Raw genomic sequence first — 26,698 nt, forward strand, 5'->3', positions numbered from 1 at the left:
GACAACCGATTTACTTTGCTATCCCTCTGTCTGGAGAAGACAGACAAAATTCATCCTCCTACCCTCTTTCAACTGATGACCTAACTTCTCTCTTAGTTCACAGATATGACAGGAAAGAATTACCTACCTTATCTTCCCACAATTCCCCGCCTGGACCTGCAACTGATCCACACACTTGCCTCTCATCACAGCAAAAGGAAGTCTCTCATTGATAAGAGTGTGGTGGTTATGGGGGCGGGGGGGGGGGGGGGGGGGGGGGATGGGAGAGGGAAAGGGGGAGGGGCACAAAGAAAACAAGATAGAAGGTGACAGAGGACAATCTGACTTTGGGTGGTGGGTATGCAACATAATTGAACGACAAGATAACCTGGACTTGTTATCTTTGAATATATGTATCCTGATTTACTGATGTCACCCCATTAAAAAAGTAAAATTAAAAAAAAAATAGAATAGAATTAGATTTCTAATATCACACTGCATAATCATTCAATGAAAACACTCTGGGTCCTAAATAAAAATTATTTAAAAAAAAAAAAAAAGGAAGTCTCTGATTCTATCCAAAACTGACACTTCACCTGGGCTCTGCATCCTATCCCCAAGCAAGGGTTTTTTTTTTGTTTTATTTTATTTTTTTGTGACAGAGACAGAGAGACAGAGAGAGGGAAAGACAGGAAGGGAGACAGATGAGAAGAACCAATTCTTCATTGCAGCACCTTAGCTGTTCATTGATTGCTTTGTCATGTGTGCCTTGATTGGGGGGGGCTACAGCAGAGTGAGTGACCCCTTGCTCAAGCCAGCGACCTCCCTAAGCAAGGTATTGTGATTGACTACTTATTTTGACAAATGTGCTCAATTATTCTTCACTCCTGGATCATTTCCGAAGCAGACAAACATGCCCTAATACTACCCAAAATAAATAAAATTAAACAAAACAAAACAAACCTTCCTTTTATTCCCTCTATCCATGCCCCCATCCTGCTAGTGCCTCATCTCTCCATTCTCTTTCAAAGCAGAGCCCTCTGAGGACCTGCTGCACAGGCCCTCCCCACCTCCTCAGCATCAGCTCTCAGCCTCCTCTGCCAGGCATCTGCCTCCCAACTAGAGGTCACTAATGACCTCTACACTGCCAAAGCCACAGATCAAGTCCCTTCATAACAGCTTCTGACACAGGCAATCACTTCTCACTTAAAGCAGTGTCTTCTCAAGTTCCATACCACCACACCCACCTGGTTTCCCCTCCCACCTCACTGGAGAGTCCCCACCTCTTCTGAGGGTTCCTTCTCACCACAGCCCCCTTAATGAGGGCTTGGGCCTTGGCCCTTTTCTGTTCTTCACTGGCACTCGGACTTAGAGGAACTCACCCTATCACAGCTGTCCAGGCCCTCTGTACAGTGATGACACAAACTCACTCCGTGTCTCTGGCTGTTCCACCAAGTTCCACACTGTAGTCAAATGCCCACTCTAAAGCTGCACATGAATACAGTGTGGCCAAAATAGAGCCCTTGACCCCAAGCCTCCACATTCTCTGTCATTTCTCTACTCATGAAATGGTACCAAGTCGGCTCTCAAGCCTCAGATCCCAATCCTTAGCTTTCTCTTTCATCTACATGAATTTTTCACCAAATCATGTAAACTCCACCTCCAAAACATATCCTAACAGGATAATATCTGCACTGCCACTGCCTTCACCAGGATCTAAACCACCATCGGCTGTCACCTAGTCTCTGGGACTCTATACCCTCCCCCCAACCCATTCACCATCCAGTAGCCTGTGGTCTTCACACACTAGAATTAGATATAGCCATTCCCTTGTTGAAGCAACCCGCCCAACACACACACACACACACACACACACACACACACACACACACACCCCTACCTCCCAGGCTCCTGTTACATTTAGCATAAAGCCAAACTTCTGACCTTTGATCATGAAGTCCTGGTCTGAGTGAGTCTCTTCTCGCTCCTCTTGTCCAGTCCTATCTCAGAGGCCATGTGCAGTATTTGCTTTTCCTTCTGCCTGGAACACTTTTTCTTTCTTCCACGTGATCAAATGGCCACTTTTCTCTCAGCATTCAGATCTCAACTCAAACACTTAATTCTCAGAAAAGTGTTCCTGATCCTGTTAGCTAGAACCCCACCTCCCCACTCCCAAATAATTAGCCTATTTATTGAAGTTTACAGCACTCAAAGTCCTTGAAAAAGTTTGTGTATTTACTGTGTCTCACTTCACTAGAGGGCAGCGTCTCTTTCTGACCTGTGTTACTCTATCCCCAATACCCATCAAAGAACCTGGCATTTAGTGGGTGACTCCATAAATATTTGCTAACCAACAGCCTGAATTGGGGTTGGAGCTGCGCCTTCTTACCTGTTTGCAGCTGTGCTCTCAGTCTCTAGCCCAGCAAGCAGCACAGAGAAGGTGTCTGTCAAATGTTTGTGGGATAAAATCTAAATGAATGGAAATGGATGTGAAACAGAAAGAGAATTCTCAAGGCAGGAATCACACTGCACAAAATATCTTGAGGCCTGCCCAATGACAGGGTCCAGAGCTCATCAGGAATTGAAACAACCAAGTTGGCAAGTTTGAGTCTTGCTTATCAACAAGTGCTCAAAGTATTTACATGGGTTTCCCTGATCAACTATGAAATGCCCTAAGTCTAAATCCTGTAATTGAAGATTTAAAATGGGCCCAGAGTGGAATTATAGAGAAAGATGGCTTCCATACTCCTTACTTCCATTAGTAGCAATATCTTTATAACAAGTATGTATTAACTTCAATAATAATTAATAATATTTTTCTTATTAAAACATACCTATCTATATAGTTTCCAAGCAGAACAAGGTCACTTAAATGGAGAACTGCTTCATGTTAAAGTGGAAATTTCCAAAAATTGAAAAGGAAATTTTCTAAATTCCCTCATCAGGCAGTGACTGCTTGTGAAAATTCCTTGTAACCATGGCTCACATCAATGATGGCAGTAGTAGCCTCAGTTATCTCCGACCCAGTTCCCACTTTAGTAAGAATGATTTTATTCTGTTGGCTGTCATTTACTGTTCTTGTCCAGAAAAGATGTTTGTAAAACATTACGAGAAGCTCTCTATAAAGAAACACAACGCACAGGCTTCCAGAAGAGGAGCAGTGCAACTCCACAGTCAGGGGAAGGTAACTGCCCATCTACATCAGGCTTCTCTTCACATCCAAACAGAGGACACAGAAGGAAATAAAAAATGTCAATTCCCACTTCTCATTTTTACTAGAATCCAAGAAAGCTTGAAATGGGTTCCTTCGCTCCTCTCGACTGCCCTGAGCATGCTGAGGTTCCTGGCACTGTCTACACAGTGCCTGCTAAAGGGAAACTGGCATTTCACTCCTGCTGCTCCCAAGAGTCCTGGCCGACTGCTGCGTTTCAGGCATGCCCCGACACTGTATCCTTATTTATAACAATGATAAAATTAGCAACTAACATGTATTAAAGTTACTCTGTTAAGTACTGTACCAAGTACTGAATCTGCATTATACCATTTCATTCTCCCAAACACTGTGAGGTACCACCATTATTCCCAGTTTACAGGTAGGTTAACTGAGACTTAGCAAAGCTGTGGAATTTTCCTTAAGTTACTCACCTATTAAAGATGAGATGTGAACCCAAGCCTATTGACTAGTACTGCCTCTCTTTTAAAGTTGTATCTTGAAAACTTACCACATGGAACTCCTTTTCTATGCAACAGCTACACAGAAGCAGGGTTACATGGAAGATGCTTTGGGAAACTGATTTAAAGCAGTAGTTTTCAAACACCAAAATACATATTGAGTTCCAGAAAATCCTCCAAAACAAACAAACAAACAAAAACAGAGACAGAGAAAATTCAGGACAATGCAATGAGTCTTTCCTAAAGCTAAACTTCACATTTATAGGACTGTCCTTGGGGGTAAGGCTTAAATGTGGTCTAATTATATTTACTATAAAATGCCAGCAACTCTGTTTGCTCCTCAATTTGTCACAGAAACTTTCTGACTTAAAATATAAAAGCCTAAGGACTATTGGCTAAAAGAATTCTTTTTTTCCTACTGCAATATTTTGAGTTCAGAATTATAAAAATATCTGTAAAAAGTTGGGAGGGGAATATTTTGTTTTAATATTGTGAATCTAATTGATAATCAACCATTACTTTTTCCTTGCCATAAGCTTACATGTAAGAGAAAAAGCATTTCACATTAGCCGGGTCTTCATTACGAAGAGAAACAAGTACATTTAATCTAGTTTTATGTTATGAGTGCCTGAAATGCATAAGCCATTCTTCTCTGTCTCTTGTTCATTTATGATAACCCCTGCTGTACGAAATGAATATAAATGCAATCCTCTGCCTTTTCTCAAAAGTACAGTAACTCCAACTGTTAAGTCTACTCACAGGCTTCCTTTTCTCCTTAGAAGTTGAATCAAAAAATACTTTAATAATCAGAGGGATACATTTATTAGAAATACTGCCATAAACTTTGAACATCAATGTGATTAAAAGCAATCTTGTTCTGAAATATTTAAATAGTGAAATTTCACTTCTCCTTTTTTAAAGGATTTTTAATGGCACAAATCCCAGATGACTGTTTGCTATCTGCTGCAACCTTAGCTTTCACTTAATCTTTATTTTTAAAGCCAATTACTTCTAATGCAAACAGTACGCTTCCCCTCCCCCTCAAAGAAAAGATTTTCTAATAGAACTGTTAAATACAATGTATAGACTGTTGTAAGGCACAGCAAGGAAACAGCTGATATTTTTACTTAACAAAAAAATGCTTTTTGCTAAAGGTCAGCATTTCTAGCCAAGGATAAGAAAAAGGCCACAGCAACTGCTGGAGCTCATGAGAAGTGGGTGCACACTCTGGAATGGGTCGGTCCAGCAAGGTGTAAGCATGTGGGCTGTGGAGTTAGATAGATCTGGGTGACGGGGCCTCTTAGTGAAGTGCCTCACTTTTCTGAGCTTCAGTTTTCTCCTCTGTAAAATGGCAATAATTGTACCATTTAGATCAAAGGAGGCTGTGAAGAATGCATGAGGGCAAACCTATACTGGCCCAGAATAAAAGTTCTCACCAATTTGAGCCGTCCATACATGAAGGCACATTGTAAGATGTGGACACAAGAAAACAGGATGTTCTTAGAAGAAAGAAATGAGATCACCACATAAGATGAAAGTCATTCTCAATAATGATGCATAAATTCCTTGCACTTCCCTCCTAAGATTAGTTTATAAGAACTAATCAAAACTAAATGGAATACAGTTAGGAACCCCATCCCACTACAGGTAAAGCACATGGTTTCCATTAACTGTGGAGCCATGGGGTTGAGGGATTCGGCAGGGACTGTGCCAGGCGTGGCACTTTCCAGCAAGTCTAAGGACACTGTATGCCTGCTTCATCAATCAAAATGCAGCTTGCTTCCTAGTAGTAGGAATTCCCAAACCTCCAACAAGGCTTCCGCTTCTCTAAGCCAGCCCAAGGGCAGAATTTGAGTCCAAATTTTGAATGGCCCAGAGAAGTTCTAGAAGATGCTTACACTACTATATTTACATACCATCCAGCAGCTTAATAGAAGCCAAGCAATATCCTCACAGCCCAAGGCTTTTGGAAACTGGGACAGTAACAGCTCCACTCATGCTCTTATTTGAAATTGCCCTGAAACAAGTATATATGGCCCAGGAAAGTGGCAGTGAATGACAAAAATGAACAAGGATAGGTGCTTTTTTTTTTAGATTTTATTTATTCATTATAGAGAGGAGAGAGAGAGAGAGAGAGAGAGAGAGAGAGAGAAGGGGGGAGGAGCAGGAAACATCAACTCCCATATGTGCCTTGACCAGGCAAGCCCAGGGTTTTGAACCGGCAACCTCAGCGTTTCCAGGTTGACGCTTTATCCACTGCGCCACCACAGGTCAGGCCGGATAGGTGCCTTCTTAAACAAAATCTTTTCTCCATATATTTCTTTCTAGCCTAACATACATCTTCAATATTGAATAACCTTCTAGTTTAAGAATAGACTTTACTACTTTAAAGATGCTTCCTCTCAAAACAGTAAGTTTAAGAAGTACTAGAATCATATTCTGTAGAATGAGTTTCCCTTTGTTAACTAAGGAACCCATCAGAACAAGGATAGCAAACTTGTTCATTCAAGAGCCAGACAGTCCGTTTTGGGATGGTCTCTGTCCTATGGGAGGAGCAGCCATAGGCAATAAGCAATTGAACGGATGTGGCTATGTTCCAATGAAACTTGACTTGTGGACACAGACATTTGAATTTCATATTTTTCACACCTCAGAAAATAATCATCTTCTTTTGAATTTTTATTTCAACCATGCAACAATGTAATAACTTTTCTTAGCTAGCCTGCAGGCGGGATTGGGCCCAGACTATAGTCTACATCAAAATGGCAAAGGTGCCACAATCAGAAAGGCTTCTGCTACAGCAGTGTCTCTAGGTCTCCAGGGGAGCTTTGACTCTTGGGTTAGTGCAGACTGTACAAGTAGAGAATTACCTACAGGAACTGTCAGCAAGCTTGCTACCCCTCACTGTAGACCTTCGTTCAACCAGGTGAGCATCAAGTGTGAGCAATACGCAAGAGAATCACCTGAGTATCTCTTAAATGTGTATTAATTTGACAGATGCAGTGAATGTGGATCTTGCTGACTCCTGTCTGAGGCTGTTTCCAACTCCACTTGCGATGCGGGCAGACTATAAGTACTGTCACCACTGAACCCTCATGCACCCACCAAGGAGATCAGAGACGGCAGCCTGGCTTGCCCCGAAAGGTGCGAAGCACTTTAAGGCTCCAGCAGTTTGTAGCAGACAAGCTTAAGTTCATGGAAACATACAAAAGAAAACTTAAAGAAATGATATGTCTGGGATATGCTTTAAACTCATTCAGTGCAGGGAGCTGGGCGGAGATGGAACTAGACTGGGCCGGGACTCGGCGGCCTAGGCTGTATGGTGGGTACAAGGAAGCCGCTCATCCAAGGATTTTATCTACTTGTGTATACTTCAAATTCTCCACACAGAACAAACATGGAGGGAAAACACGCGAGAAACCCTAGAGAAAAATAAAAATGCTCTTAACTTCAGGGGGAGGGTTTTATGCCTATAATGTAGTTCCCTTAATAGTACTTCACACAAACAACTATTTGTTAACTATAAAATACTTTTTAATATAAGAAAGAGGTAGTAGTGTTATGTGAACTGTGTTGATAGAGGCTACCTACACCTCCTTAGCCTGTCTTTCTCTCTAACCCTCACTGACTGTGGGTGCCAACCAGTTTCTTTCCCATCTTGCACTAGATTCAACTATGTCTCTGTTGTTATGACAAAAAAATCACCTGTCCTTAAGTATGGACCTCATCCCGGGCTGCCACCCTTGCCTAGGAGATAAAAGGTGATGTCCTGTCTGCACTCCTTTTGGAAAGTGTAGATGGAGTAATAAACTCAGGCCAGAGAGGGCGACAGGACGTGCTGAGAGCCCCTGGCTCCCCTGGGACATACAGCGCAGCTCTCCAGGAGCAGGTTTCCTTCTTGTGGTTGTGTCCAGTCATATACAGTGGAAAACTGGTCCCTTTAACCCCTTATCTTCTTTGAGTGACTCAGTTCAATCTTCTTTATAGTCTAATTAATTTGTTTTGGGAGGCAAATATTTACTGAACACAAAAGTGTGCTGGAGCTAAATACAGGGTGGGGCAAAAGTACGTTTACAGCTGTGAGTATGCCACACACAGAGTTTATTTTTGTATTGTATTTCGTATTGCATTATTTTTTCATATGAACAACTGCAAACCTTCCTTTGCCCCAGCCTGTACATGTGAATCAGCCATGTCTCTCTCCTCTGGGAGCTTACACTTTAATGAAAAGACATCACGTAATACATACTTTCACATGGAGGACAGGTAGAGTGTTTGGAGAAAGGAAATGGACAGGCTACTTTGATATTATACAACAGGCTTAAGAGAAGTTAGGGATGGCATCCCAAACGAAATGTTTTTTATGTTATTTTCCAATTACACTGTTGACTCCCACAGGGACACCATAGTTTTTTTAGACTGCCATGAAATTAAGGCATTTAATGGTTTCATTTTTAAAGTCTCCCTATATATTCAGGCAAAATATAGAAACCTAATCAAGTTACTCAGTCAATTTCATCTAAGCATAATTTTGTGAACTCTAGAATTTCACAGATCATCCAGCAAAAAGGTAATTCATCTTCTGAGTTTGGTCATTTAAAAGAAGTCGCATGGCCTGACCAGGCGGTGGCACAATGGATAGAGCGTCGGACTGGGATGCGGAGGACCTAGGTTCGAGACCCCGAGGTTGCCAGCTTGAGTGCAGGCTCAGCTGGTTTGAGCAAAGCTCACTAGCTTGGACTCAAGGTCAATGGCTTGAGCAAGGGGTTACTTGGTCTGCTGAAGGCCCGTGGTCAAGGCACATATGAGAAAGCAATCAATGAACAACTAAGGTGTTGCAATGTGCAACGAAAAACTAATGATTGATGCTTCTCATCTCTCCGTTCCTGTCTGTCTGTCCCTGTCTATCCCTCTCTCTGACTCTGTTTCCGTAAAAATAATAATAATTAAAAAAAATTAAAAAGAAATTAAAAGAAGTTGCATGTATTACCAATCTTTTCCATCAAAATCAACTGTGCAATCAACAAATGCTACAAATTAAAGAAGAAAAACAATAAGGCAATAAAAGTATGTGGATGCAGATGAAAAAGCAGCCTGACCTCTAAGATGTAACTGAAATTTACCCTGACATTTGCCTGTCTATGCTAAACCACAAATAATCTCACGTCTGCATAAACCAGTAATTCCAACCTCTCCCACAGCATTAACTGCTAAGCAGTCTTGCCATGAGGAAATTGGCCAAAATAAGTGACAAGAGGAAAAAGAGAAAAGAAAAAAAGACAGGGCTCTGAGGTTAGCAGTTTTGAATTTGGGGGGTAGAGAATGTGAAGCTTCCTTGAGAATCCAAGACAAGTTGTGGTCATCTGTCCTAGAAAGCAGGCATACATACTGTTCTACATACAATTCCAGGAGCACTATGAGCTCCTGGAGCCCACTCAAGCCCTGGGTTAAAAACCCCTGACCTAGATAAATATCAAATTAGGAAATCAGGTCTCAGATTATCAGCAGCTGAAAGAGCTAAAAGAAGGATGTAGATTTTCAGTACATTACCTAATTTAATTTCAACCCCTACAACACCTTAGGAAGAAGGTATTATCATCTCTTTTCACAAAGAGGGAAAGCTAGATTTTAAGATGGGAAATAACTACTTCATGATTAATCGATGCCCGCATCCTCCACCAAAAAAAAAAAAAAAAAAAGAAAAAGAAAAAAAACCAACACATCTTCCTCTCACAATCAGGCCCTACATCATGAGCTAGAGGGGAATTCAATAAGTCTAGTTCATAGGAAATAATCATAATCAAAGAAAAGGGATAACTGTCTAATTTTTTTGATACATCTAAAATGTATTTTCATTTCTTAAGCAAAAACAAAAAGTCCACTGCGTGAATGCTGAACCTTCTCATGTTTAGATTTTTAAAATGCACCTAGAAAATCCAGTCAAAAATGAATCAAAAACTGACACAGAATTCAAAACATCAGACTCTACTCCAAACAAGAAGGCAGAGTTTCAGATACGCTGGCCATTTTGGCATTCCCTGAATGGTTAGAGCAGTTTTTAAATACGGCACCCCCCTAACAATCACTAATAATTTTATAGATCAGAAGCACATACAACCAAATCTATTACCCCTTTGTGTATCAAGAAGGTATTTAAGAGGTCTTAAATCTTCATGGTAAGATCTGCTAATGAATATGTCCCAGCAGAAAATAACAAATACAATAGAAACTGGGTCCAGGCCACTAAATTAATGGTGTCTCAGTCCAGACCTAGTTGCCCAGTGAAACACTAATACACTTACTCATCCTCTACAAGGAAATCAGCAATAATCAGCATGCTGTTTTCACACAGATTTAGAAATTTTTAGGAGAAACGTATCCACATCCAGAGAAAGAAAGCCAAGAACAGGAGCAGGTCAGGTCCTCTCAAGGTCTACTCCAACTGCTTCCTATGAGAGTTGCCACCTAGTGATTTTAATTTTTTAAGCCCAGGCAAGCTGCCAATTCAACACTAAAACCGGACTAACAACTGACTTTTCCTATTGCAACATCACCAGCAAGTCCTGTGCTTTCCCTCTTTCCTTTGCTTGCAAACAGCAATTCTCATTTTCAAAATCAACTAATTTGCTCTATAATCTGTTCCAATTGGAAACTCTCAAAGAACTACCAACGGAATTGGTAGTTCTCCTAGTGCCAAGAGGCTAACAAGTAGCCAATTCACAAAACCAAAACAGTGAATGTGAAGAAAAAAATGCACTAAAAACAATAAACGTGAAGACAGTAACAGTGGGCCAACGCTAGCCTTTAATATGCTCCACTTGCCATAGTTCTACCTATTCTTGGGTCCTGGACAATAACTATGTCAAAGAAAAAAAAAAAAAAAGAAAAAAAAAGAAAAAAAAAGAAATGGCTACACAGGAGAAATAAAATTGCATAGTGGAATATAAACTCAATCATTCGGATACCAAATTTCACTCAAGGACTTGAACTGAACCTGAAGTTGACTGCCTCCAGAAGTCCTTTTGGAGCAGTGTCCCCAGGTCTGGCACAGGCATAAATTAGACAGCAAACGTGACTTTTCAAAGAAAAAGAAAATCTGAAGGAAAGTTTGACAGTTTAAATAGGTGACCTTTCATTGGGAGGCACACCTTTAGCTACAGATATTTTCCTAGCCTAGAGTATCCTTCTATCAAACAATTTTATTAAAAACTGGCCAATAATTAGACTATGATTTCACTTTCAGGGACATGCATCTCACAAACAAATCTGACCAACCCACTCCTCAGGTGTTATGATCCTATTGAACTTTTGTAACTTAAATTCCATAATAAGGCTACACAGGAAAAGTGTCTTTTTCGAAGTTCAAAATTCATATTGATTTCCAGCAGAAAATTTCAGGTGGCAAGGTTTCCTTTCTTAAAGCATTTACGGAAACGCTTTCGGAAGCGGAGAATTCTTTCCTCCACTGGGGTTTCCCCACAAGGGAATCAAACCTGAACTCACGGCAGGTGCCCAGCGCTCATCACTGGGCACGTTTCACCGAGCCAGGCCTCCACTGGAGGGTTCCAGAACGCTCCCCATCACAGGAAGCCCCCGAAAACTAGATTTTCCAAACTCTCCATCCATCTTCCTGCTTCTTCTTCCTCCTCCGGCTGTATCCTCACGCGGCGAGGAGGAGTGGGTAAGGTGGACGCGAGTTCCCTGCCCTGGTAAAGCCGGCAAGGGAACTTCCCCGGGGCTTGCACAAACTCCTTCAGGGGACTGGACTCACCTTCGCGACAGAGCCCCATGACTTCGCGGGTTTTCCCAAACTCCTTGAAACTTTCGTCCAATTCCGTCCCTAGGAGATACACACACACAGGAGGAGGGGAGAGGCAGGTCAGTGGCCAGGAGTGTGACGCAGGCTCACGCACGCACGGAGTAGGTGCGGGCACCTCTGCCTTACCCAACCGAGCGATAGCATCTCCGACCCCCGAGGGGGCTGGTCACGGACCGGGGAGGGGAGGAGAGACGGGCCGAGGGTAGGGGAGCGGGGGGCGTGGGAAAGAGGAGGGCGTGGAGACTCACCGTCCTTCCCAGGAAGTTTGGAAGCCTCGACCCACAGATTCCACGACTGTCCCAACATCGCTTCGGGACTGGGCAAGGGCCTGCGCTCCCCGACAGTCGCCATTGCGGAGGTGGCCGAAGTGGAGGCGGCGCCGGGGCCGCCGTCCTCCGGCCGTAGGCGCCGCGGCGGCGGGTGCTGCTGCTGTTGCCGCTGGGGCTGTTGCTGCTGCGGCTGCTGCCGGGCGGCCACGGCCGCTGCTCCGCCCGCCGCCGCCGCTCGGCGCGGCTCCCCCCTGACGTCATCCACGGCCCGCTCCGACATTCTTTCCGCTCCTACAATGTAACAAAAAAGGGGGAAAAAGAGTCGCGCAGAGGCCGCTTTTAAGGAGGCGCCGGGGAGTTCCGGCGGCGTGCGCGGCCCGCGGGCCGGGTGGGGCGCGCTGACAGCGCCCCCGGCCGCTCGGCCCGCCTCCTCCCGCGCCACCCCCCGCCCCGGGCGCAAAGTCCGCGGCGCGGGCTCGCTTTCGCTTTCGCCTCCCGCGGCCCTCGGGGGAGGGAACGAGCCCCGGCGGCGCAGGCTCTGCTGTCCGCCTCTGCCGCCAGACCGGCGCGGAGGCCGGCGCCCGCAGGGGTCCCGGCCCTGCGCCCCAACACCGCTGCCCGTGCCCCAGAGGCCCGAAACACACTGCTGGCCCTCGGCTGCCCACCCTGAGGCCGCGTGCATCCCCGGCCCGGGCCCAGCGGCCCCGTTCCTTCCTTCCGTCCGCGCGTCCGTCCCAGCGGCGGCACCCGGCCGGCTCCCTTAAGCCGAGGCGCCTCCCGCCGCCTCCTCCCCCTCGCCGGTCCCTCCCTCTCAGCTCGCTCAGGCTAAGTTTGCACGTCAAGCCCCCGGAGTGGAGCCAGGGCGAAGTCGGAAACGCAGCCACCTATGGAGTAGCCGGGAGGCCGACCCCGCGGCCTGGCCGAGTCATCGCCGTCGGGCTCTCCCGCCCAGGGGTCCGGACGGTGGGTGGGTGGGGTTGCAGGGAGCACTAAACTCCCCGCTCGTGGGCGGCCGTGCAGCTGTCAAAAGCATGAATGGGAAGCCGCTGCCGCCGCCGCCGCCGCCGAGCGGACGCCTGGCGTGCAGGAAAACACGGGCCTGCAAGGAAATGCGGCCCAGGTGATGTTCCAGGTGTCTGCCGGTGGCCCACCACTGGAGGTCACAGCGTGCGCCTGGGGGACTTGAACTGCTAGTCCAGTAAAGAGGAGACCATGAAATCAGTGTAAGATGGGGTGCAGGAGAGACAGACCAAGGCGAATCCGTTGACATGTTCTGGAGATACTACCCTAAATTTCTCTTATTTCCCTTTCTATTGCTTCTAGAAGCGATTCTTTCAGCCCCCCCACCCTATCACCCAAAATCTTTTAATTTAAAAACATGATTCATTAATAATTAGAGTTATTAGTCTCTACCTCTTTGCTTAACCAGGGATGGCACCCAGGCGACGTATGATATATACAGCATTCCTAGAAAATGTGTTTAGAAGATACTGTTTTCTGATAGATTTACTTCACTAAATTAAGCACTGACCCACAAACTTAACAACCCTCCCAACCACATACACACAAAGCCCAAAGCTCTGCTTCAGGGAGAAGTAAAGACAGTAAAAGGCTACTTAATGAACAAGAGCATATGAAGATGTGAAAATCCGAAACCTGAGACAAACAAGGATTTGGTCATGTTCCACATGGCTGTAATATCAGCACTCCTGGGACAGTGTGTCTGGGCTGCTTGCTCACGGGCCCTTTCTCTAGGTAGGGTTAATTCATGTTTTGTTGGGGGGTTTTTTGGGTTTTTTTTTTCCCTTTATCTAGGACATCTGGTGTGATAGAGGTGGCCAACTTCTCTGTTAAAGAAACGAAGTCCAACTTACAGAAACATAAAAATGTTTAAATAAGAGTAAAAATTAGTAAGGAAATGTTATATTGCACCTAAACTCAACACAGGGCTCTTGTGAACAGAATTTGTTTTAAATTTTAGGTTCAAACTGTAAAAGCTTAGAGAAAATTACATGTTTGTTTATTTTATTTTAAAAAGATTTAAAAATAAGGGTGTAAATATTTTCTGGATTGCTTGTAAACAGAAGTTTCAAAAAGTGAACTATGAAAAAAAAAGTGAAGTATGGATGTTCCCTGTCTTTATCTAACAAGTAGTAAAAACAAAATAACCAAAAATAATGGAAACAATTGAAATTCTAAAGCTCTAACCTAGTAAGACTACCAATAAAAAAGAAAATGCATGAGTAAAACATACTTGCCTTGGGTAACACTAGGGTTCCTAACTCAGGACCTCAATCTTGAATGTCCCTAATACACAGACTTAATTTTTCATTCTTCTAAAATCACAGAAAAACTGTAAAATTACGTAAGAACATTAAACGGCTCTGTTTTCCTAGAGTAAAATAGTTTATGTATTACACCAAATTCTGTAATTCCACATTTAAGATAATTGAAAGTTAGAATTTGAGTGGCATTTGGAGCTGCCATTAAAAAGAAAAGCTTAAGGCCACCCAATTATTATGGACTCCACAGGGAGCCTGTCTACTGATAGAACCCTTCTGAACCCTGAGTGTACAGGGTGAGAAGGAAAATAAGGGGAACAATGGCAAACATGAAGTACAACCCCACTTCCTCAAGACACTGCTTGATTTCCCCCTTTTTACATGTGAAAAGACTTCAAAATTCACCAATATGATATCTAGCCAATGGGGATCAACATGGCAATTTATGTAATACTTCAACTACTGTCCTTATCCCTGCTTGCTAACTTTTTTCCCCCTACAAAGTTTTTGATTGGTTTAATAAAAGAAAACACAACAGGGCTAAAAATAAAAAAAATACTAAGTATCCTGTTAGCATTGTGGTAGTTATGAAAAAAAATTATTACTAACAGCGGTTATCAATTATTGAGCACCTACTAGTATTGCCACTGGTACTTTACTGCATCATCTCAATATTTACAAAAGGGTAATGGAGAAGTTGTATTACTTAAGTTTTGCAGGTAAGGAAGATGAAGGAGGGCTCTAGAGCAAGTCCCAATGAATTCTTTCTGGGTTCATATACGTACTGGCTCTTCCACTTACAAGCTGTGTAACCTGAACAAGTTACCTAACTTATCTCTACCACAGTTTCAAGTCAGGATGTGTCTGAGGATTACATGAAAAGATTTTTAAAAAAGCACTTGGTATTACATTTAATACAAAATAAACACCATAAATAAGTGTCCTATATCACACCAAACAAATTCAGATCAAATCTTATCTGAGAAATTTATTATCAAGTTGAAGATGTGGAATTTATTACCAAGTGGAGAATGGCAGGCAATCCCTGACTTCTTTCCACCAATCTCTTATGCACCAGCTAATACACTTAACCACTCTCTTCGTCTAGAAACCCTACTTTTCTAGATCAGGCAGTTTCTGATATCCAGAGTTAGTCTGGGTTTCCTAAAGTTTTGAATGAGTCACCAACAAAAATCAAAACTACTAGCTGGCCTGACTAGGCGGTGGCGCAGTGGATAGAGCGTCGGACTGGGATGCTGAAGACCCAGGTTCGAGACCCCGAGGTTGCCAGCTTGAGCACGGGCTCATCTGGTTTGAGCAAAAGCCCACCAGCTTGAACCCAAGGTTGCTGGCTCCAGCAAGGGGTTACTCGGTCTGCTGTAGGCCCGCGGTCATGGCACATATGAGAAAGCAATCAATGAACAACTAAGGTGTTGCAACGCACAATGAAAAACTAATGATTGATGCTTCTCATCTCTCTCCATTCCTGTCTGTCTGTCCCTGTCTATCCCTCTCTCTGACTCACTCTCTGTATCTGTAAAAAACAAAACAAACAAACCAAAAAACTACTAGCTGAGGAAGAACAGTGCTCTGATACTGAAATTTGAGCAACATTTTATTTTTTTATATATTGATTTGAGAGAGAGAAATATTGCTTTTGTTCAATTTATTCATGCATTAATTGGTTGATTCCTGTATGTGCCCAGACTGAGGATTGAACCTGCAACCTTGGTGAATCAGGAGGACACTCCAACCAACTGAGCTACCCAGCCAGGGCCTACTTTGGCAATTTTTAAAAAGTGTTCTTTACACAAAGGGCACTGTCTATAAACAAGTACAACAGAAACCTAAACGTGGTTTTATCTACCAGGCCATAAGAAAGAACCTGATGACTTCTTACTTGAATACCCCTCCTCTATACTAAAAAATATAAGAAGATCTAGTATAATTTATATTCACGTAATGTAGTATTTTAATATAGCAGTGTGCCTTGCATACAATCAATCAGTCTTCCTGTCTGCACTCCTGAGGATCTTCAGGATCTGTCCGTACAGATAAGTGGTATGTTTTATAAGGTTTGAGCAATGAGGATTCAAGTTATCAAATGGTTCCTGATTGCCTACCACATACCACCCACTCTGCTAGGCACCAGGGTGAACACAATATACTCATTTCGTTGAGGACATGACAAGAGCAAGGAGTAGGGGGAAACATTTAATTCATCAAAATACTCTTATGGAAAAAGCTGTAACCACCAATTAGATCGTTTGTGGCAGAAGAACTGGGCCGTCAGAAGTGAGGTGCTGCCAGGTTCTGAGCATGTCATCCTGTCTAGGGATGGATTTAAAATATAGCCTTACTTCACCATCCAAATTTAGGGATGTTCCCAGGAGTGCCAAGGGTAACAAGGTCTCTCTTAACAAGAATGATTCTTTGCACAACAGATTCACTTATAAAATGCTTTGTTCAAACGCCAAAAGCATCATTAAGCAAAAAAAAAAAAAAAAAAAAAAAAAAGTTGATCTTTCCAGTTTTTAAATCCAGGTTAATATAAAATGGCTGAAATTTTCTAAAAAATTTCTAAGATGCAAAAACCCACACAACCAGCCTTTTTATTAAAATAAATAAATAAATAAACAAACAAACAAACACTGGTCCCAATACAACATTTTAATAAACTTGAAAACCAGCATACTTAGATTTATATGTTTACAGTATATTTATCTGTACAAATTACAGGGTCAGTAACAGATATTCTCCATTATTAATCCCCAAGGACTGCCTTCATTTGAGTAACAAGAAACTCAGATAAACTGAATTAGACATGTGTTGGCTTTGGTTTTATTTCCTCCTAAAATGGGCTGAGCCTGTGTTTGTATCCTTGCTCTCTCCTCTGCCCACACCTCTTTCTTCCTTCTCCAGACAGAAGAACCAGGCTCTCCTCTGTACACGGGGTACACGGAAGGCAAGGCCCTCCTTCACTGTGCTCCTTGTATTGAAATATATGCCTGCCAGACTGTTGTGAATGCATCAGTATTCTAGTAGGGGGAGAACAGTAGAAGAAGGAAATTGAATTCATCAGCTCAGAGGCTGGAATTGCTGACAATCAAGTGCAAAATTGGGAATAATATGAGTAGCTGCAAAAGTGGAGACTTAAAGATGAGGGTAATTGTCTCTTTAAAACATGTGCATGTATTCATTCTCTATACTGTATCTTTTACCTAAAGTGCCAAGCTTTGAAGTTTTAGTTTTCTTAATCACATGTATGTAGCTACATACAAATTCTCCCCCCCCCCCCAAAAAAAAACCATTCACCAGTGATAGAAAACGTTTGGAAAGAGAGAAACTTAAAAATACACACATAAAATGAAAAAAAAGAAAAAAGAATACACACACAAAATGTAATAAATTGTAACTTTAAACTGAATAATGCCCACATGTTTCTAGAAATTTAATACCAGCCTGTATTTTATTAACTACTGACAAGCTTGATTTAAAATCTTCATTTAAAGCCTTCAGGTAAAGTAGTGTTTTTTTAAAAAAAAGAAAGAAAGGATTAAGTTATAGAATAGGAATGGAAAGTTGGACCAACATTTGGCTATAAAGACAGGTTGACTGTTTTGAGCTCTAGTGCACTGCCTCAAATACAATAAGGTGCAAAATTAAATGCCTGTTAAAAATAATTCCTTATGTCACCCTTTGTACAGATAACAGACTTCAGGAAGTGACTGTAAATATCGCTTCTGATGTGCACAGCAGTTATAGCATGGGCTCTAGAGCTAATCTTGTCAGGTTGAATCCCAATTCTACAACTTACTAGCTGTATAACTCTAGAGGAATAATTTAACTTCTCTGGGCCTGTTTTCCCATCTGTAAATGAGTGAAACAGACTTAATGAACATATCAAGAAAGTTAATAGTGCAAAAGCACCCTCTGTTAGCTGCTATTAGTGCCATGCCTCTGTCACATAGAGAGCCCCAATTCTAATCTATCCCTGTTACACACCAGATCAGTCTTGCAGCATGAAGCATGGCATTAGCTATGTCAGTCCTTGCACTAACACTTCTGGGGGCTCCCCAATAACTACTGAATTCAATAAAAACTTCTCTCTTAGCTCTTAAGGGGTGCTCCAGCCCCAATGCCACATTTAAGTGTTTCCTCTAGCAGGCACTCTACAGTCCAGCCAAAATGACCAACTCATAGCTTCAGGTATGTTCCCCACTCCAGCTCCCAGCTCCCAGCTCCCAAGCCTTTGTTCGTACAGGTCTCTCCACCTATAATACTTTCTTTTCCTTGGCTGAAACCTCACTGTTCAATCAAGTCCCTCGGCAAACTCTATTTCTTTTCTTTTCTTTCTTTTTTAAAATTTATTGATATCAGTGAGAGAGGAGGAAGAGACAAAGGAAGAGAGAGAGGGAGAGACAGAGGAGGGAGGAGAAAAAGGGAGAGAGGGAGGGAGAGAGAGAGACAGAGAGAAACATCAGCTGTTCCTGTATGTGCCCTGATCAGGGATCAAACTGGCAACCTCTAACCTTCAGGATGATGCTCTAACCAACCAAGGTAACTGGCCAGGGCACAAAGTCTATTTCCTTTCAAAAATCTTTCCTGATCCTTTGCACTAAGCACATAGAAACTCATCCCCACCCCTAAATCATAGGACTTCATGAATTGGGGTTAAAAGTAAGTACATGCCTGGCCTGTGGTGGTACAGTAGATAGAGCACAGACCTGGAACACTGATGCTGGGTCTCTGGGTCAAAACCCTGGGCTTGCTGGGTCAAGGCACATATAACAAGCAAGCAATGAACAGCTAAAGTGAAGTAACTATGAGTTGATACTTCTTGTTCCCCTTCACCCTTCTTTCTGTAAATTCAATAAATAAAATCTTAAGAAATAAAAGAGTATATACATGTTCAGAAATCAAGACTGAGATATACGCTTATTCTCCCAGGGATCAATAGTTTGCATTCCCAACACAAGGATGTCAGTTGGAACCTGGAACTCATTTCCCCACAAACCATAAGATCTGTAAGGGGCAGGTCCCCATGCTGGTCCACAAAACGCACGAGGGCTGGAACCTCAGCTAACAGTGCAGGTATGTTGGTACAAGAGGGAAGGAATTATAATACACTGATCTTCCCTCCCACTCTCCTCAGCAATATTCCATCTCTAAACATAATCAGAGGTCAAGCAAACATCCCCCCCCCCAAAAGGAAAAATAATCCAATTTTCAAAATGGACAAAAGATCTCAATAGGTACTTCTCCAAGGAAGGTAATACAAATGACCAACAAGCAAATGAAAAGATGCTCAAACATCATTTGTTATAGAGAAGTACAGATCAAAACTTCAATGAGATATCACTACACAACCAACATGATGACTATGAAGTAAATAAAAACAAACAAAAACAGAAAATGACAAGTGTTGGTAAGGATGTGGAGGAATTTAAATCCTTAATCCTTATACATTGCTGGTAGAAATGTAAAATGGTACAGCCTCTGTGGAAAACACTTTGGTAGTTGCTCAAGATTAAACACAGAATCACCATATGATCCAACAATTCCACTTCTAGGTATATACTCAAAAGAACTGAAAGGAGAGACTCAAAGAGACGCATATACACCAATATTCCTAACAGCATTCTTCACAATAGCCAAAAGGTGGAAACAACCCGAATGTCCATCAACTGATGAATAGATAAATAAAATGTGATGTGTGTGTGTGTGTGTGTGTGTGTGTGTGTGTGTGTATTTAGCGAGAGAGAGAAAGACAGACAAACAGGCAGACAGGAAGGGAGAGAAATGAGAGGCATCAACTTATAGTTGCAGCACCTTAGTTGTTCATTGATTGCTTTCTCATATGTGCCTTGACCATGGGGCTCCAGCACAGTAAGTGACCCCTTGCTCAAGCCAGTAACCTTGGGCTCAAGCCAGTGACCATGGGGTCATGTCTATGATCCCATGCTCAAGCCAGCGACCCTACACTCAAGCTGGTGATCCCACATTCAAGCAGGCAACCTCAGGGTTTCGAACTCGGCTCCTCAGCATCCCAGGCTGATGCTCTACCCACTGTGCCACTGCCTGGTCAGGCTCCACATGCATTTTTTTAAAAATGAGATAGAACTCACATAACATAAAATATATCATTTTAACAATTTTAAAGTGTACAACTTAGTGACATTTAATATATTCACAATGTGGTATATAACCATTATCACTATTTGATTCTAGAACACTTTCATCACCCCAAAAGGAAACCCAGTACCCATTAAACAGTTACTCACCATCTCCCATCCCTCTACCAGCCCCTAGAAGTTATTTCTGTCTTCTATCTCAAAGTATTTGCCTATTTTGGATATTTCACATAATTGAAATAATGCAATATGTGGACTTTTGTGTCTGGCTTCTTCAGTTAGCATAATGTTTTTGAGGCTCATCTAGGTTGAAGCATATATCTATAATTTCTCTTTCAGCTGAATAATATTCTACTGTGTGAATATACCCCAATTTTTAATTTTTAATTTCTTTTATCCGTTCATCAGTTGACTGACATTTGAGTTATTTCCACCTTTTGGCTATTGTGAATAGAATAGTTTCATGCCATTACTTTTCCCTTACTTCAGTTTCATGTGCTAATCAACATCAAGCTTTCATATGAGCTTCAAATCAACTCTTACCCTCCCCAACTTAGCCTGGCCCAAAGTCCAAAGCCTTCTCTAAATTCCTTCACCACTTCTGTACCCAAGGTAGCAAACTGTCAACACATGGCAGAATCCCACAGACTTATTTAGGTTAACTTAAATTGTTTGCTTTTCTTAAATTATCACTAACACTGAAAACTCAAGGAAAATCCTTCAAGTCAAGATTTCAGTTCCCTTAAAAATCTAGGTCTGGCAACATCATCATCTCTTGCCTGGGCTATTTCAATAACCACAGATTAGCTGGTCTCACTGCTTTTACCCTTGCCCCCACCCCCACCCCCACCCCCAATCTATCTCAATATAGTACCTACAATGGTTTCATTCAAAAAGAAGTCAAAGGCCCTGGCCAGTTGGCTCAGTGGTAGAGCGTCGGCCTGGCGTGCGGGAGTCCCAGGTTCGGTTCCCGGCCAGGGCACACAGGAGAAGCGCCCATCTGCTTCTCCACCCCTCCCCCTCTCCTTCCTCTCTGTCTCTCTCTTCCCCTCCTGCAGCCAAGGCTCCATTGGAGCAAAGTTGGCCCGGGTGCTGAGGATGGCTCCGTGGCCTCTGCCTCAGGCGCTAGAATGGCTCTGATTGCAGCAGAGCAACGCCCCAGATGGGCAGAGCATCGCCCCCTGGTGGGCATGCCGGATGGATCCCAGTTGGGTGCATGCGGGAGTCTGTCTGACTGCCTCCCCGTTTCCAACTTCAGAAAAATAAAAAAAAAAAAAAAAAAAAAAAAAAGAACTCAAACAGGCTACAGAAACACAGTTCTCAGCCTCCAGCATCTCAGACAGGAACTTCCCTCTCTGCAGGCTGACTTCTGGGCAAAACCCACTAATAGAAGTAAACTGGCTTGGGAAAACAAATTGCCAATCCAGATGTTCCTAAGGTTCACAGTAACTGTTACCTTTAATGCTCAAATAATAACCCTTGGGCTCCCACCCTGTAGGATGCCCCTCCCCAAGGAATATTTGCTCTTGTTTATTAAACAAATACTACATGGAGGCGCTGGAAAAAAAAAAGTCAGGCTTGGCTGGTGGAGGCACAGTGGACAAAGTGTGGACCTGGGACACTGAGGTCCCAGGTTGGAAACCTCAAGCCTCAAGGTTACCAGCTTGAGCATGGGATCATCAACATGATCCCATGGCAGCTGGCTTGAGCCCGAAGGTTGCTGGCTTGAGCCCAAAGGTCGCTAGCTTAAAGCCCAAGTTTGCTGGCTTCAGCCCAAGGTCACTGGCTCAACTGGAGCCCCCCAATGAAGGCACATAGGAGAAGCAATCGATGAAGAACTAAAGTGCCACAACTATGAGTTGATGCTCTCATCTCTCTCCTTGTCTCTCTCTCTTGCTTAAAAAAAAAAAAAATCAGATCAAGCGTCTCCTCCACTCACATTCCAATGGCCTCCCACTTCTTCCAAAGTACAAGCCAAGGACTGGATTGCCTATGAGGTAGCACACACTGATCTTGTGCCTATCTGACATTATTGTCTACCACTTTCCCGCCAGCTCACTCAGCTCTGGCCTTCTCCTTCCATTGCTTGGATGATGCCAAGGCAGGCTTCTGCTGTCGGCCTTTGCACTGGACGTCCACTCTAACCCCAGACAGCTCAGTGGCCTTTGCACTGGACATCCACTCTAACCCCAGACAGCTCAGTGGCCTTTGCACTGGACGTCCACTCTAACCCCAGACAGTTCAGTGGCCTTTGCACTGGACGTCCACTCTAACCCCAGACAGCTCAGTGGCCTTTGCACTGGACGTCCACTCTAACCCCAGACAGTTCAGTGGCCTTTGCACTAGACGTCCACTCTAACCCCAGACAGCTCAGTGGCCTTTGCACTGGACGTCCACTCTAACCCCAGACAGCTCAGTGGCCTTTGCACTGGACATCCACTCTACCCCAGACAGTTCAGTGGCCTTTGCACTGGACGTCCATTCTAACCCCAGACAGCTCAGTGGCCTTTGCACTGGACGTCCACTCTAATCCCAGACAGCTCAATGGTCCTCTCCTTCACTCTTAATGCTATGATCTCACCTAACAAAATCCTACCCTTACCACCTTTATTAAAAATTATAAGCCCCACCCCTCATCACCTGTCCTGATTTTCCTTATCTTTTTTTATTTTATTAATATTTTCTAATACCTAGTATTTTATTTATTTTTAATATTTAATTTTTTCTTTTATTAATTTTTAGAGAGGAGAGAGAGAGAGAGAGAGAAGGGGGAAGGAGGAGCAGGAAGCATCAACTCCCATATGTGCCTTGACCAGGCAAGCCCAGGGTTTTGAACTGGTGACCTCAGCGTTCCAGGTCGACGCTTTATCCACTGCGCCACCACAGGTCAGGCGATTTTCCTTATCTTGACCTGCTATTTCTAACCAGTTAGCACCATCTAGTATAATAAATAATGTACTTACTGCATTTGCTGTCTATTAACTGTTTCTCTCCATTAAAAGGTAAGTGCTACAATGGCAGAGACCTTTGTCCCTTTGATTTATTTACTAATTAATTCCCCGTGCCCAGATGAGCACAGACATAGGTAGGGATGCAGTAACTGTTGAATGGATACTGGGCTTACAATCAGCTGGTGTTGAAAAGGGGCAGCCCTTTTAGGTTGGTCATGAATCTGATGCTTTCTTAGTTCCACCAGGCCCATTTCATTTCTCTACCTGTCTGGTCCCTGCAGATGTGAATTTGTGACACTTCTTTTCCCCTGTCCCTTGTTGTTGACTTCCTAGTAGTATCATATTAATCTTTTCATCAGAACAGTATTCAAAAAAAGGATGTCATAATTATAATCTTGGACATCACCTACTATTCTCTTTTCTTCCTCAAAGACAATCCCTTCCTACACACTAGAAGCTCAATAAACAGGTACGGATTACAGTGCTCCGTTGCTATTTCTTTCAAGAATTTTCACCCTACTTTCCCCCCAAATATCACCACTGCCAGTTGCTGACTACCACCTAGGAGAGTCCTGCTTCTTCTTCTCTGGTACTTTCCAGACACTCCACAATGAATGTCATCCTTTGTGGTCACGGTCACAAAGGTGGAAGGTCACTGAAGGATGCCTATGTACTGCCGCCTTCTGGCTTTAGGCCAGAAAATGTTAAGGGCCTATTTTGAAGGTGGAGACTTCAGAGCTGCTAAGTACTATGTTCTTCTAAACACATACTAGAACTGCCTCATCCTTCCTGAAGCTCCTGTTTGTCTGGTAAGGGAAAAAATGTTGTCTTTGCAGATGAATGTTCATGTTGTCCAAAATGTTTCCATCTTTGCTACAGTTGCTTAAAACCTGCTTGAGGCATTGCAGTTGTTGCCTAAATATGTAAACTGATCAATTTCAGAGGCTAAAAATCATTTGGTCTTTTCTGTTTGGATTTTGTTCAGCTTTATACTTCAATGATCCATCTTAACCCTCATCTTAACATGTAAGCCCTTCACTGCTTTTAGAAGATGGGAGGATAAAGTTTGTTTGTTTTGTTTTTTTTTAAAATAAATATCCCTCCAGGAGAAAAGCCACTTGATCTGACAGTTTTCCACATGTGCATAGCTAGCTCAGGACAGCTCAACTGCCATTATGTCTGGTGGGGTAGGACAGATTGACACTGGACCAGGCTAGGGAGAGGAAGTCCACAAAGGTTTAACTGGACAGGATTTCTACAAATCAGGCTTTTGTAACTTTATGAAGTGAAGTTGAAAGCTTAATGTTATTTTTAAATAGTGTCCATAAAATTTAAAATAGAACAAAATTTTAAAAATCTATGGAACTAAAAAAATTCTTCCAGGAATTTTTCCTCTTTTTCACATTATGTGGAACTTACCACACCTCCTCTCCAACTAATGGCGGCTGCTATTTCTGTAATGATGTGGGACTGTTTGTGAGCACAGAGCCATCTGGTGGCAGGGCAGAAGCACTGGACCCAGAACGTGTGTCTGAAGGACTTGCTTAGGATCTTCCCAGCCCTGAGCAGCTAGGTCCTTGTCAATTGTGGAGAGAGAAAAACAGGAGCTGGAGAAATTAGAGTCAGATAGAAACACAGGAGCATATCCTTGGACATCTTCCTAAGAACAAATGAATATGGATTTATTGAGGGAGGGGGTTCCTATTTCCAAAGTCTCCCTGTAATTTTCAAGGATGGGGATGGTGAGCAGTATTTCCAGTTTTTATTTTGACAAACACCTAATAATACTGTACTCTTAAATTCACTGTCATTCATGTTAGTAAGATCATACACAGAGTTATGTTTAAAATTCGAAATCTTACTCCTCAGATACCTTAAATTTAAAAACTATCATCCTTTGGTAAAACTTGCTCTGTTATACTCGGAAGTGTCACATTTTCTTGGCTGTGCTATGTTGGAACAGTGAATTACCTTTTTTGGGAGGGCAGGCCAAAACTCCTGATCGATTTACCAGTGGATCTTCATCTGCTATGACTGTGGAGGCGCCTTCTTCTTAAATCTGATCAGATCTACAAACAGAGAAGGGGGCAAAGGGATGAAACACTGGGTAAAGCTCACTGGAAATCTACAATTAGTTACCAGCTGTTTCAAAATTATTATATGTGCTTTGAAATGTCAAAGTGTTTAACTTGAGGCACTTTAAATTTTACAACAAATGTGATTCAGTTTTTCTTTTCTATAATGAACTTAACGGCTATATTTATAATAAACTAAGAACAAATGACAATTCAATATGTACACAAAGAAAGCTCCTGGGGCTTCAGGTCATTGTGTGTAATTTGCCACTAATGAGTTTTCACTTAATTTTTAAAATGGCTATTTAAAAATCCTGCTCCCCTATGAAGCCTGTCAGAATCACAGATTTTAAAAAAACACACACATTGAATGAGATTATTATTTATAAAGCTCGCTCTGCCTTTATCATCTGACAGTTTATGAAAGCAATTCATAATACTACGAACAGGAAACAAAAACTCAAACCATCTTTCAAAAGAGCACAAGAAAATTATGTGCTCCATTATCTATGCACTTTTGTGCAATGTGTACATATATATTTCAAGCAGAATGTGGCTACTATACAAATTAATTTGGGGACGATCACTCAGTTAAGGAGTCAAGGAACTGGAGACAAACAAACTAGAGTTAGAAATTTAACTGGTCTTTAGGTTTCACTTGCAGAAGAGAGAGAACAGCAAACATGAGCAATGACACAGCTATGGAGCTGATGCTGAAGTAAGCACAAGGCAAGCTAATTTCATACGAAAAACTCACCAGTGATACACTTCTCTTCCTATAGTCCTCACTGGCGATCGCAAACGTCATGTGACAGAAATATTGCTTTGATCAACTTTTCTTTATTTTCATAACAGAGATGATAAGCCAAATATTTATATTTCTATGGTTTGAGATACTAATAAAGCATCTCAGAAAGTCCGTGGCTGAAATTCTATGTCATGTTTTGAACATTTACTCATAATTATCTCTATTGGCTTTTAAGTTATTCCTGGATCACATCCTTCCATTCTCCCTTTTTTAGACAGTTTCAGTTTTATTTACCCACGAAATGTTATCCAATAATGTAATCATTCAATAATCATTCCTACAATCTTTATAAGCCAGATGTTTTTCTTCCCCAGATTTGTACTTCCTTCCTAGTCCCATATCTTTTAAATTTTTTCTGATTTCCATTTTAGTTTCTTTTCTGCCTTATTTCCAATAAAAACTTCCAATCTTGTTTAATATGTCTATCCTGAGCTTTTGCATCCTAAATATTGAATAGCTATGCAACAATCATTCAAAGGAAGCTACAAATTCCCGGGACAGAGATGGCCAGTAAAGATGTTACATTGGAGATAACCATCCACCTCGCTGACGGCGACTCCTTCAGAGTACACTTGAGGTGGAGGATGGAACAAAGCCAGCATCAAATTAGACTCTGTGCCTGACCAGGCGGTGGCGCAGTGGGTAAAGCGTTGGACTGGGATGCGAAAGACCCAGGTTCGAGACCCTGAGGTCGCCAGCTTGAGCGCAG

General features: G+C 42.5%; 1 protein-coding gene across 8 annotated transcripts in view; it reads right to left on the reverse strand.

Annotated features, from left to right (window-relative positions):
* ATXN7 (ataxin 7) overlaps window positions 1-26,698 on the reverse strand; it is a 156,331-nt gene that overhangs the window by 93,272 nt on the left and 36,361 nt on the right. For 3 of the 8 annotated variants that reach the window (XM_066245286.1, XM_066245280.1, XM_066245281.1), the window contains exons 2-4: window positions 25,078-25,175; window positions 11,719-12,030; window positions 11,423-11,491 (exon numbers count right to left, since the gene is read on the reverse strand). In XM_066245286.1, the coding sequence (XP_066101383.1) occupies window positions 11,423-11,491; window positions 11,719-12,019 (370 nt within the window). In that variant the 5' untranslated portion in view covers window positions 12,020-12,030; window positions 25,078-25,175. The other 5 variants (XM_066245287.1, XM_066245289.1, XM_066245283.1 and 2 more) reach the window with 3 other exon arrangements.

This window comes from Saccopteryx bilineata, chromosome 10, assembly GCF_036850765.1.
Source record: "Saccopteryx bilineata isolate mSacBil1 chromosome 10, mSacBil1_pri_phased_curated, whole genome shotgun sequence".
Lineage (NCBI taxonomy): Eukaryota > Metazoa > Chordata > Mammalia > Chiroptera > Emballonuridae > Saccopteryx > Saccopteryx bilineata.